At 52.0% G+C, this 13,214-nt stretch overlaps 1 protein-coding gene across 1 annotated transcript; it reads left to right on the forward strand.

Annotated features, from left to right (window-relative positions):
- The first annotated feature begins 2,013 nt into the window (after positions 1 to 2,013).
- Positions 2,014 to 4,205, forward strand: MGAT3 (beta-1,4-mannosyl-glycoprotein 4-beta-N-acetylglucosaminyltransferase). Its single transcript, XM_004373874.3, has one exon. The coding sequence runs from the start codon at positions 2,120 to 2,122 to the stop codon at positions 3,719 to 3,721; it is 1,602 nt and encodes a 533-aa protein (XP_004373931.1). The 5' UTR covers positions 2,014 to 2,119; the 3' UTR covers positions 3,722 to 4,205.
- The last annotated feature ends 9,009 nt before the right edge of the window (positions 4,206 to 13,214 follow it).

Genomic DNA, 13,214 nt, shown 5'->3' on the forward strand with positions numbered 1-13,214 from the left:
ATAAAGAAAACAAAAATCCTCACAACTGGACCAATAAGCAACATCATGATAAACGGAGAAAAGATTGAAGTTGTCAAGGATTTCATTTTACCTGGGTCCACAGTCAACACCCATGACAGCAGCAGTCAAGAAACCAAATTATGTATTGCATTGGGCAGATCTGCTGAAAAGACTTCTTTATAAAGTGTTAAAAAGCAAAGATGTCACTTTGAGAACTAAGGTGTGCCTGACTGAAGCCATAGTATTTTCAGTCGCCTCACATGCACGTGAAGGCTGGACAATTAATAAGGCAGACCGAAGAATTGATGCCTTTCAATTATGGTGTTGGCAAAGAATACTGAATATACCATAGATTGCCAGAAGAACAAACAAATTTGTCATGGAAGAAGTACAACCAGAATGCTCCTTAGAAGTAAGGATGGCGAAACTTTGTCTCATGTTCTTTGGACATGTTGTCAGGGGGGATCAGTCCCTGGAGAAGGACATCATGCTTAGTAAAGTAGAGGGTCATCGAAAAAGAGGAAGCCCCTCAATGAGATGGACTGGCACAGTGGCTGCAACAATGGGCTCAAGCATAACAACGATTTTGAGGATGGCACAGGACTGGGCAGTTTTTTGTTCTGTTGTACACAGGGTGGCTATGGGTTGGAACCGACTCGACAGCACCTAACCACAACAACAGGTTAGAAGTGAGGGTGTTGTGGGGACCCCCAAGCTTGTGGCTGACATCTAAATTCTTAGGTAGACTTGGCAGTTGGGAGGACTATGCCGTTTAACTTGTGAAGTCTGACCTACCTCCGGGTGGTAAGGGTCAGCAAAAGTGCCGCACGTGCCGTTGGAATAGGAATTGAAGTAGTGAGGAATAGATTGAAACTGATCAATACATTTGGTGTCAGAGAAGTGAGATTTGATTTCCACAGTCAGTTTCTTAGTTGTGACAAACGTATCTTGGTGATGTGAAATGTTAACAGCAACGGAAACTGGGTGAGAAGTCTATCTTTGCAAGTTTTCTGAAAACCTACACATATTCTACAACTAAAAAGATTATTTAAATTAAAAAAAAAGAATATGCAAAGATCTCCATTCCACAATTGTATGTGATAGCCACAGACTAATTGATAAATTAAGCTTTGTAAACATATAGAGAATGGTTCGATAAAGAGGGATTCATTCAAAATAACCATGGAATATTACGTGGGATTTAAAAGGACACGGTAGATTTATTTCTACTAGTATAAATTATCTCTTTAGTCTATCGCTGGTCAAGGAAAACAGTTTGGTTAGACTCAGTGTCCCATATGACAGTATTTATGCAAAATATTAAACCAAGAACAGAAACACATTAATGGGCTATAAGTACCTGAAATAGCATATAAAACCAGCTGTACACCTCATCAGAGGGATAACATTTTTTTTGCCTGGAGATCAGTCTTATATTGGGCCTGGGGTAATGAAGGGGGAATTTGTCTTAATTATATTCTTTAAGTGTGTTAATGTGTTCCATTGAGACCTGCAAATTTTTTCAATAAGAAAGTATTCAAAAGATTAGCAAATGTATCCTCTAAAAATATAATTAAGTAAATAACTAGGACAAGAATAGCACCCTGGGGCAGTGCGGGGTGAGGACCCCACATGGGCTGCCTGCCAGCCCTCTCCCTGAGCCTGGAAGCCCCCTTGGCAGGTTTTATGCTGCAGAGTTGAGCTTTTCCCAGGATGCATTGTGTTCCTGGAGCAAAGCCTAGGGATGCAGCTGGTACAGCCAGGGCGGGGCAGGGCAGAGGAGGAGCTGGCTGCAGAGGGTGTGTGCAGTGGCCTGGGGTCCCTGAGCAGGGTCTCAGGGCTGTGGGAGCAGGGAGGAGGGTCCTGGCTGAGCCAGGAGGGGCGTTTCCTCCATGCCAGGGCTCCTGGGGGTACTTGGGGGCATCGAGTTGAATTTGCAGGCTTGACTCCTGTGGTGCAGGAGGCAACACCATGCAGGGGGCAGGCACTGGCCAGGACATTCACAAACATGATGGCAGCCAAGGCCTGCTCAGGTCCCCTGCCTGGGAGAAGGGCTCAAGCTGCCTGGCCCAGATCCGCAGGCCCCTGACCCATCTGCTCTCTCCTTCTCTCCTGCAGGATGAAGATGAGACGCTACAAGCTCTTTCTCATGTTCTGTATGGCCGGCCTGTGCCTCATCTCCTTCCTGCACTTCTTTAAGACCCTGTCCTACGTCACCTTCCCACGTGAACTGGCCTCTCTCAGTCCTAACCTCGTGTCCAACTTTTTCTGGAACAATGCTCCTGTCACGCCCCAGGCCAGCCCCCAGCCGGATGGCCCAGACCTGCTGCGCACCCCGCTCTACTCTCACTCGCCCTTGCTCCAGCCACTGTCCCCGAGCAAGGCCGCTGAGGAGCTCCACCGGATGGACTTCGTGCTGCCCGAGGACACCACCGAGTACTTCGTCCGCACCAAAGCTGGGGGCGTCTGCTTCAAGCCAGGTACCAAGATGTTGGAGAAGCCGCCCCCGGGGCGGCCGGAGGAAAAGCCAGAGGGCGGGGATGGTTCCTCAGCCCGGGGCCCTGCTCGGCACCTACTGAGCACCAAGGAGCGGCTGGGGAGCCGATCCGCGCGGCGCAAGTGGGTGGAGTGCGTGTGCCTGCCCGGCTGGCATGGGCCCAGCTGCGGGGTGCCCACTGTGGTGCAGTACTCGAACCTGCCCACCAAGGAGCGGCTGGTGCCCCGGGAGGTGCCACGGCGGGTCATCAATGCCATCAACATCAACCACGAGTTCGACCTTTTGGACGTGCGCTTCCATGAGCTGGGCGACGTGGTGGATGCCTTCGTGGTGTGCGAGTCCAACTTCACTGCCTATGGCGAGCCGCGGCCGCTGAAGTTCCGGGAGATGCTGACCAACGGCACCTTCGAGTACATCCGGCACAAGGTGCTTTACGTCTTCCTGGACCACTTCCCGCTAGGGGGGCGGCAGGACGGCTGGATCGCCGACGACTACCTGCGCACCTTCCTGACGCAGGACGGCGTGTCCCGGCTGCGCAACCTGCGGCCCGACGATGTCTTCATCATCGATGACGCCGATGAGATCCCCGCCCACGACGGCGTCCTCTTCCTCAAGCTCTACGATGGCTGGACGGAGCCCTTCGCCTTCCACATGCGCAAGTCGCTCTACGGCTTCTTCTGGAAGCAGCCGGGCACCCTGGAGGTGGTGTCGGGCTGCACTGTGGACATGCTGCAGACGGTCTACGGGCTGGACGGCATCCGCCTGCGCCGCCGCCAGTACTACACCATGCCCAACTTCCGGCAGTACGAGAACCGTACGGGCCACATCCTGGTGCAGTGGTCGCTGGGCAGCCCGCTGCACTTCGCCGGCTGGCACTGCTCCTGGTGCTTCACCCCCGAGGGCATCTACTTCAAGCTCGTGTCTGCCCAGAATGGCGACTTCCCCCGCTGGGGAGACTATGAGGACAAGCGGGACCTCAACTATATCCGGAGCCTGATCCGCACCGGCGGCTGGTTTGATGGCACGCAGCAAGAGTACCCACCAGCCGATCCCAGTGAACACATGTACGCCCCTAAGTACCTGCTCAAGAACTACAAACGGTTCCGCTACCTGCTGGAAAACCCCTACCAGGAGCCCAGGAGTACCGCGGCAGGCGGCCGGGGGAACAAGGATGCTGAGGGCAGGCCGCCAGCCAGGGGCGAGTTGGACACGGTTGAAGGCTAGGGCTGCATGATCCCGTGGTGGGTGAGGGTGGCAGCCGCCCCGAGTATTATCTTCCTGCCTGCTTCTGCCGTCTCTGGTGGTTCTTGAGAGGACCAGGAGTGAGTGGGTGGGTGCGTGGGGGTCTTCTCCACTCAAGCCCTCCTGAATTAAGGGTCAGGCCTCCAAGCTCAACAGCATGCTTCCTGATCAGGAGAGGGGGGCAGGCCCAGACGTCTGCCCGGTCCTTTTTCCTGCCAGGAGTGCTGTGGCCAAGAGGTGCCAATGGAGAGTGCATGATTGGTCCTGGGAGCAGGGGAGGGCAGGCAGGGTGGGGAAGGGAGTGTGCCGGAACTCACCGGGCCACAGTGTGGGAGCTGGAGCCCCAGCGGAGAGAAGCCAGCCATTGGGCATCCAGAAGCTTTGGAGCTGCAGTGGGAAAGGGGTGCCAGGAGGTCTTGGGGCTCTGGACATGGATGCATTTGGGTCCAGGAGGAAGAGGGGACAGCAGGTGGGAAGAGATGAGAGCAGCATGCAGCTGGGAGGAGATGCTGGTGGGGGCTTTGCAGTACACCCAGAACTGTGGGCCAGAGAGAAGAGGACGCCCTGCCGGCCCCCAGGACTCCAGCCCTTTGGGGCTGACATAGGCGTGGTTCCCAGACCTGGCCTTGACTTTCCTTCTTACTTTTTATATTGCTCTTTGTGGGCTGCCCACTGAGTGCTTGCAGGGCCAGGACTGCGGTTCTCAGGTGGGATGGGAGACATTAGGTCAGGCCTGGGGGGTGGGAGGGGAGGAGACTGACAAGAGGCCTCTGATCATTCACCCTCTCCCCCTCATCACCTTGCCTGCCGGGACCCACAACCCCAGCTCTTCACTGTCTCAGGTGGAATCATCGTTGGGCTCCTCCTTGGGGCTGGCTAAGGGCCACGAAGGGACCACGAGGCTGCCCTGGGCCCAGGAAGGGACATTAAGGCCAGTTGTATGATATCCCATTCCCCTTAGTATGCCTTTGGGGGCAGGGAGTATATTTGTTGGAGTAGATTCTAAGCTGCTGTAATTAAGAGACTCCAGAATACAGTGGTTTAACAAAACAAAAGCTTATTTCTAATTTAAGTGTCTAGAGGGAGATGGTCCAGAGCTAGTAGGGCAGCTCTGCTTTCCTTCATACACACCTTCCCATTCTGGATGCAGAGTGGCTGCTGCAGCTCCCACCATCAACGTGTACATCCAAGCTAGGGGGAAGCAGAGAAAGGCAAGGGAAATGAACACTCTTTCCTTTTAAGGGCAGGAACCAGAAGTGGCACGGTCACTTGTGGTTGCTTCTCATTGGCCAAGACTTAGTCACATGGCCACAACTTGCTGCAAGGGAAGATGGGAAATGTAGTCTTCAGCTGGGCTGCCATGTACCCAGCCTCAGCTTGGGAGTTCTCTTATTAAAGGCAGGAAAAGAGGATGGATATGGACGACAAGTAGCATCTTTGGCACAGGGGGAGGGGGAGAGAGGAAATGACTGCTTCCGTCCTGGGATCTTGCCTTCATGGTTCAGAGCTTCTGGAACTACCAGGGCTGCGGTGTGGTGGGAGCCTACAGTTGGTGGGGAGGGCGAAGGCCCTCTTCCCTGGGGCCCCTCAGATGTGTACCCAGTGAGGCCAGTTGGTGGTGTCTGCCTGTGGAATGGTCTATGTTTGTGCGTGCGTGTATATTTATGGGCATGGGTGCATGCTTGGTGTGTATTAGTACATGTCTATATCGATGTGTCCCTGTAAATAAATGCTTGTGTGTGGATGTGGAAGTGGGGCCCACGCATCCCCAGGGCCCCAAGCCTGTGGCTACCTCCTGCAGCTCCTCCAAGATGGCTTAGGCTGGAAGCCCTCAGGGAGCCGGGGAGGCAAGTCTAAAGGGGAGGCGGGGTCTGTCTGTCTGTCTGTCAGTCAGTCTTTCAGTGGAAAGAATGAGAATCCTCTGACCTAAGGGCTGCACAGCTGAGCACCCACTACCTCCACAGCCCTCCCCCTACCCCAGCCTCCAGCTGGGACTTTCTGGGCCAGGAGAAGAGGCATCTCCTTTGCCACAGCTCTCTCAGGGAGGTGCCCAGTGATGTGAGGAGCTGACTAGCCGACAGCCTCTGGTGGGCAGGCATGAAGCAGGCTTAGGGGCTCTAGTGCCCCCCACTCTCCCTCCTGTCCAGGGGATGTCCCTGAGGGAACCCCCTTCTGGAGGTACAGCAGCCCCTCTCTGTCCTTGTTGGGTCTGAGAAGTGGCCCTAGAGGTTAGAGTGCCCCTGTAACTGTGTCAACAGGCCTGGCCCACCCTCCTTGGTGCCTCTGCTCTCCACTTGAGGGGACCATCTGGGGGCTGCACTGAGGGGAGAGCGTGTTGCCCCCTCCCGTGTCTGCCACCTCTTCCCCAGACTGGGGGCTCCCAAATCCTGCCTGGGCCCTGGCCCAGGGCCTCTCTCCCACTGCCTCACACCCTCAGCTGCTGCAGAGTGACCCCTTCCCCAGCTCGCAGGGGTCCCTGGCCTCTAGGTCACCAACCATGGGGCAGGTCAAGGAAGAGGGGGAAGCCTGGCCAGCAGGTAGAGAGGACAGCTGTCAGAGGTAGGGCCTGGGCTGGGGCTGGAGAGTGTCACTCATACATAATCACATCGTTCACTGGGAATGGGGGAGTGGCAGGAGACCCGGGGCCACCCCCCCAGTATGAAGGGAAATCAAGCTGTGAAGGCAGACGGCTGGATGCCACTGGCCCTATCCACACATCCAGATTTCTTCCCCCAGAACCATGGAGTCCCGGCTGTGCCATTCAGGGCCTCGCCCAGTGCCAGCCACATCCTGGGCCACATTGGTTGCCAGGGACGATGGGCACAGGAGAGCTTTGGGGGCAAAGGTCACAGTCAAGGTGGGGGAGGCAGGCCTTGCCCAAGCTGAGGCAGGGCCCTGGGAGATGTGTAATTTAAGGACATCAGTAATAATAGTAATTTTTTTTTGTAAGGAAAAATCAATATGTACATTCTGAAATCATTTTCTCTGTAAATGGTTGGATTTCATTTCACCCTTAAAGGGATGCCTAAAGGAGAAGATACTATTAATAATAAACAGCTACAAAGTCTGAAGGGTGTGCATGTGTGGCCAGTCTGAGGGTTCCCTGGGGCAGAGTGGGTTGCGAGCAGTGGCTCCGGTCTTGCTAAGATGCCCAGGCTGCCCAGGGCTGGGTCATGGAGGATCTTCCGAGGACCAGCAGGCAATGGGGAGAGGGAGCGTGTATGGAGTGCCCACACATATAGGTGGGTGACCCCAACCTGGGGAGGACCTTCCCCTCTCCGAGATGGAAACAGGCCTGGAAAGGGCAGGCTCTGGCCTGAGACCCCGAAACGAGGGAGAAGTGGGCCTGGTGCCAAGATAGCGACTCCCACCTCCCAAGGGGACCAGGATGAAGCTTTACTGCCTCTAAGAGAGGGGAGCGGCTCCCACAATTCAGCCCCTACTTTCGGGCGTCCAGCCAGGTGCTCCCACCTCACTGCGTTTCCTCCCCATGTGTGTCAGGGGTTCTGAGCGCCAAGGCCAAGGCCACCCAGGCTGGACCTGGGCTCCCAGCGCTGGATTCAGCACGTTGCCAGCCCATCTGGGGCAGATCAGGACAGCGAGATCAGTCCTGTCCTTCCGACGGAGCTGACCTGGGGCTGGTGCTGCGATGGCGCATGGGACACAGAACGTGGGGGCTTCCCGGAGGCGGCTCTCTGGGTCCAGTGGGCGCCGCGTGGTCCTGGTGGGGACCTTAGATTGTCCTGGGGCTCAGGTGTGTCCTAACAAGAGTCTCGGGGATGGTAGAGTGACATGCTTTGAGCTCTACCATGGTCCCCTGTGGGTGGCTGTGCAGCCTCCGTGGTAGGTGAGGGGACCGGAGGGAGAGGAGCAGGGACAGCAGTGTGGTGGCCTGAGCACTTTACAGCATCACTTTGATTGAACTATGATGCCTGAGAGCTGGGACTGCCCAGGTCTGAAAGCACAGGACCACTATGGGGGCAGGTAGCTGGGGGTGGAGGGGTGGGGTGGGCTGAATCCTACAGGACTGGGGCAGAATGGAGGGGATGCAGATACCCCATCTAGCCAGGAGACGGCGATGGTGACCCACTCGCCGTTTAGGATCACGCTTACAACCCGTCCATCATGTCCTAAGGGAATCAGACTCACTATAAAATACTTACAGATATTAGTTATTAAGTACTTATTTTGTATCAAATTCTGAGCTAACAGATTTCCCTTCGCATTGTTCCCATTTTACAGATGTGGAAAGCCAGGCTTAGACACATTAAATAAATAAGGCAGTGAATGGCAGAGTCAGAATTTGCCTAACATGCTGAGCTCTTAGCTGTCAAACTACACTCCTATCAGCACTCACTGGGGAGGGGAATGGCGATGGGGAGAAAGAGAGCAGGGGAGGTTTGGAGGGGAGGAGAGTGGAGATGACGATACCAATACTCAAGCATCATCCAGACACTAACCAAACCAGGCACAGTGCCGGTTCAGGGGACACAGAGGACAGTCACTGCCATCAGGAGGGTCACAGCCAGTGGGGAACACAGTTAAGCACAACCTCAGAATGGTGACCCACTGAGAAGGTTGTGAGGATGCTCAGAGCTTGGAACAGTGCCCGGAGCACAGTGAGAGCTGCATGTGTGTGAGTGATCATCATCACGACAACACCCTCGTCCTCCGTTTCCTTCTCTGTGACACACTGACTGCGTGCTCACACCTTCCTTCTTGAGACGCCTTCCTTTGACCTCTGTGACTTGGCTGTCTCCTGATCTCTTCTTCATCTCTCTCTGACATTCCTTTTTGGCCGCCTTCCTGGGCTCTCTTTTCTCCACGCACCCCTTCAACAAGAGGGCTCCCCAGGGCTTGGTCCTGCACACAGTGCGCTGCCTACAGTTCTTGGCTTTCGCCAGAGTTGGGCTGGCTCCCTGTTGCCACTTCTGTTGACTCTCATACTGAACCAGCCCCCATGGCCCTGTCTGTCTTGCCAGGCTACCTTTATGAAGACCACCCCCAACATGCATCACACCAGAACTTGGCCAGGACACTTTGCTTTCTAGAGGGTCATGCCCATCATGTATTGTCAGCCCATTGCCCTTCCGGACCAGTCCCTGGAGAACAACATCATGCTTGGTAAGGTAGAGGGTCAGCAAAAAGGAGGAAGATCCTCAACAAGACAGATTGACACAGTGGCTGCGACAATGGGCTCAAATGTAGCAATGATTGTGAGGATGGCACAGGACCAGGCAGTGTTTCATTCTGTTGTTCATAGAGTCGCTATGAGTCAGAACTGACTCAACAGCACTTTACAACAGATGCTCCACCATTTGGTTCTACAAGCATTGGCCAAGACCTAGGACACAGGCTAGGGGTGGGGAGAAGAAGACATAGCTTCCTTGAGAAGTGCAGGAGGCAGAGAATTTCCTAATTCAGTCGTTCCCGTTCACTGTGACCACTTTCTGGAACAGGAGGCCTGGAAGTGGACACTCAATTCTATAAAGCTCTTAAAGGGTCAGCTTGATCTCTAGCACTTAGAGTAATCTGACTAGGATGCTCCGGGAGGTGGTTTTGTTTTTGCAAATCGAGTTTGGTTCTCAGGAAGCCACCATGCAGTTAGGCACGGAGGCTTGCTTCCTGATGATTTGTCCTTCTGGTCTGCACCTGCCGACCCCACCAACCATGTTCATGCCACCCCTGTTGCCTTTCGTCTCAATCATACAGTCAATAGCTGACTGCCTACTGGCACCAGGCCCTAAGAAAGGGACAAGCCATATCTGCCCTTGAGGAGCTCAAAATCCACGGGGAGTAGGTCAGGGTCACTGCTGACATTGAGGGCTGGATGGTTCTTTGTTGTGGGGACTGTCCTGTGCATTGCAGGGTTTTAGCAGCATCCCTGACCCCTACCTCCTAGATGCAGTCGAACCCCACTCACACCAAGTGTGGCAGCGAAAAATGCCTCCAGACATGGCTAAGTGTCCCCTAGGGTGCTATATTGCCGTAGCTGGGAATCCCTGAAGTAGGAAGCTCACAACTGTTGAGCGTCTACGTGCATCCAGTTGTTCTGCACACAATTAGTCACTTCGTTTAATCCCATGAGGTAGTGGTTAATTGTCACTGGAGTATCAGTTTGTCCGTTGTGGAACTGAATGGTATTTGGAGGGGTTCTCCCATTTTCCAGCCTATGAGATTGGAAATGAGGAAGCTAGGACTCAGGGAGATTAAGGATGTAAATTGCTCAAAGGCACACAGCTATTCAAGGATAAGGCTGAGTTTTGGGTCCCGTGGTCTTCCACACTCTTCTCACTGTACTGCACTGCCCCCTAGTGGGAAAATGTGGCATGCCCGTGACCAGAATCCTGTCTGCTAGCTTGCTTTCTCTCCTTTCATCTCTTTTTTCTCATTCCATGCCACATAGGATCTGAGGCAACTTACACAAATACATCTCCATGTAATAAAAAGCAAATATGTAAGAATTAGAATCTTGGCAAATTATAAAAAGAAAAGAAAATCAAGCCTCGGAAACTAACACAAGATAATGAAGGTCAAAGCATTGAAGGAATGCAGAAGAAAAGGGTGTGACCTCATATTCCTTTTACCAGCTACCATTTGCTGTTGAGTCTCTTCTAACTCATGGTGACCCCATGTTTGTCAGAGTAGATCTGTGCACCACAGGGTTTTCAATGGCTGAATTTTTCTGAGGTAAATTGCCAGACCTTTCTTCCAAGGTGCCTGTGGGTGAACTCAGACCTACAACCTTTTGGTTAGCAGTTGAGCATGTTAACTCTTTGCACCACTGAAGGACTCTTTCCTTTTACAGATGAGGAAAGGCAGTTTCCAGAACTTGCGCAGCAAGTGGCCAAGCTTTGAGGGTAAACAACATAATGGAGGCACCTCTGGAGCATCTGTTATCCCTACACGGCAGGACTGTGTGTCTCTTCCTCACCTGTGTCCCCAGAACTTAGCCCAGAGCCCCACCACAATCACTAAATATACAAACTGTACTGCCAGGATGTGCATGTAGTAATCCACCCTTCCTAGGACAATCTGTCTCGCAGTCTCCAGCTTGTGTTAGTAGTAGGTAGATGTTGATCCTGCCCTACCAGTTTGCCCCCAAAACCCCTGCACCCTGGCAGACCCAGGGCAGCCAACCCTCTTAGTCTGGGTTTGCCTGTCCCCTTTGCCTCTCTGGGGACAGAGGCCCATCGCCCATGTGTCAGGAGGAGGCTTTGCCAGGCAGAATCATCAACACCCTTAGACATTACTGGGCCCAGTCCCAGAGATGGTTCTGAGTGTTGTCTCACTGATCTGATAAGAGGAGTCTACAGACCTCTTCCTGCTGGCTGCTCTCCCAGCCCAATTGAATTTCCTCCTCTGGCTATCTGACATGAGAAGGCGTTTGAAGCATTGGCTTTTCCACGGTAGATCCCAATGGTATTTAGAGAGGGTTCCTCCCATTTCCAGTCTCTGATGGGTCTGGGAGATTGCCAAGACACTCTAGAAAGGAAAGGCATTTTGCCAACATGAGGGCATTAGTGGGACACACGGTGACAAAGAAAGGGTCAAGAGTGATATGTACAAACCTCACGCTCATCACAGCTAAAACCACACTCAGCATCTTCCCAAGCTCTGAGTCTTCCAGAATCTATATTGTCTTAATCGCTGGTGTTGCCATTCACCCTGGACCCTGATCTGGAAATGCAGAAATCATCCCTCACTCGTCCTTCTCTCTCTTCTAGTCTCTCCCTGCTCAATCCATCCTCCATGTATGGCCACTGCCAACCCATGTCGGGTCTTTGTGCAAACTGAGAAGAGTGTCCTTTCCTCAAGACGTTTTATTTCCATCAACTGGCAAATTTTCATAATATGTTGATTTTGTTGGAATAAGACACTTGACTGCCATCTACTGAAGAACTGTCATAAGAAACATAAAATTCCATGAGGTCTATGATGTGAAAGTGCTCCTTGGTTGTGGCACCCTTGTGCAGTGTGCAATATGAACAACCACACCCAGCGACCTTACCTCTACATTCTACATAGAGATCCGTTCTATCACGCCACAAGTTTAAAATAGTCTGTGGCTCCCCATCATCTACAGGGCCAAGTTAAAGCTCCTGATGTAGCTCCAAGGAATTTCTGCTTCCCTACGCAGCCACATTTGGTATCACACTACCTTGCCCTGTCTCCTTGGACCAGAGTAGATACCAGATTTAAGGAGAGCTAGAAACCCACTTATAAGATAGACAGCGCTACCCATGACATGGGGCCCAGCTAGAAGAGGTAATCTGAGCCAATCAGAGGAAACACAGGAAGCTGGTTGGAGAGGGGCAGATAGAGCAAGTGCAGACAGAAGCAGCCATTAAAGAGACCAGCCTGTCCCCTTTGCCTCACTGGGGACAGAGGCCCATCACTCATGTATCAAGAGGAGGCTTTTCCAGGCAGAATCATCAACACCCTTAGACATTACTGAGCCTAGTCCAAGGGATGGTTCCGGGCAGTCCTTAAGACAAACACAACCTGAGCTGGCCAGAGTGGAGCTCTGATCCATGAACATGAACTCAAAGTAGTCCTATAAGAGCTGTGACATGGGGGAATTCATACTAACCCAGGAATCAGCAAAATCAATGTTGTCACAATACTTTGAAGACAGAGTCTTCAGATGCACACAGGAATTTGGTATATGATAGAGGTGGCATTTCATGGCATTGAGGGAAAGGATTATTTCATAACTTTCCACAGTCATTTGGAAAATAGGCTAATTTCAATCACTACCTCATCCTTACACCAAAGTGAATTCCAGCTGGTACACTAAAGATATTAAAAAACAAAACCACCAAACCCACTGCCGTTGAGTCAATTCTGACTCAACGGTGCCACATCTTTCCCCACAAAGCGACTGGTGGGTTCAATGGCCAACCTTTCAGTTAACAGCTGAGTACTTTAACCATTGTGCCACCAGAGCTCCACATTAAAGATACAAAATTTAAAAATGAATCTACATAGGTCACAAACTAAGTCTCAATAAATTTAAAAAGATTAAAATTATACCAGATATCTTCTCTGGTCCCAGTGGAATGAAACCAGAAACCAATAACAGAAAGAAAAATGGAAAATTCACAAAAATGTGGAAAGTGGACAACACACTATGAAGCAACCAATAGGTCAAAGAAGAAATAGAAGTCTGTCGAGCTCATAGGTGTCCTTAAGTCTGGTGCCTACTCTGGAAAATTAGAAAGTACTCAGAAACAGATGAAAACGAAAACATCACATACTAAAACTTCCAGGATGCAGCGAAGGCAATGTTTAGAGGGCAATTATAGCTATAAACGTTTGCATTAAAACGGAAGAAAGATCTCAAATCAATAACTCAATTTTATATCTTGAAGAACTAGAAAAAGAAGAGCAAATGAAGCGCAGAGCTACCAGAAGGAAGGAACTAATAAAGATTAGAGTGGAAATAATTAAGAGGATTGTTGTTTTTAGGTGC

The sequence above is a fragment of the Trichechus manatus genome, unplaced genomic scaffold (genome assembly GCF_000243295.1).
Source record: "Trichechus manatus latirostris isolate Lorelei unplaced genomic scaffold, TriManLat1.0 scaffold00027, whole genome shotgun sequence".
Classification (NCBI taxonomy): Eukaryota; Metazoa; Chordata; class Mammalia; order Sirenia; family Trichechidae; genus Trichechus; species Trichechus manatus.

What these genes read in the sequence shown, in the direction of transcription:
- MGAT3 (XM_004373874.3), top strand. Translation starts at nt 2,120, where the DNA reads ATGAAGATGAGACGCTACAAGCTCTTTCTCATGTTCTGTATGGCCGGC.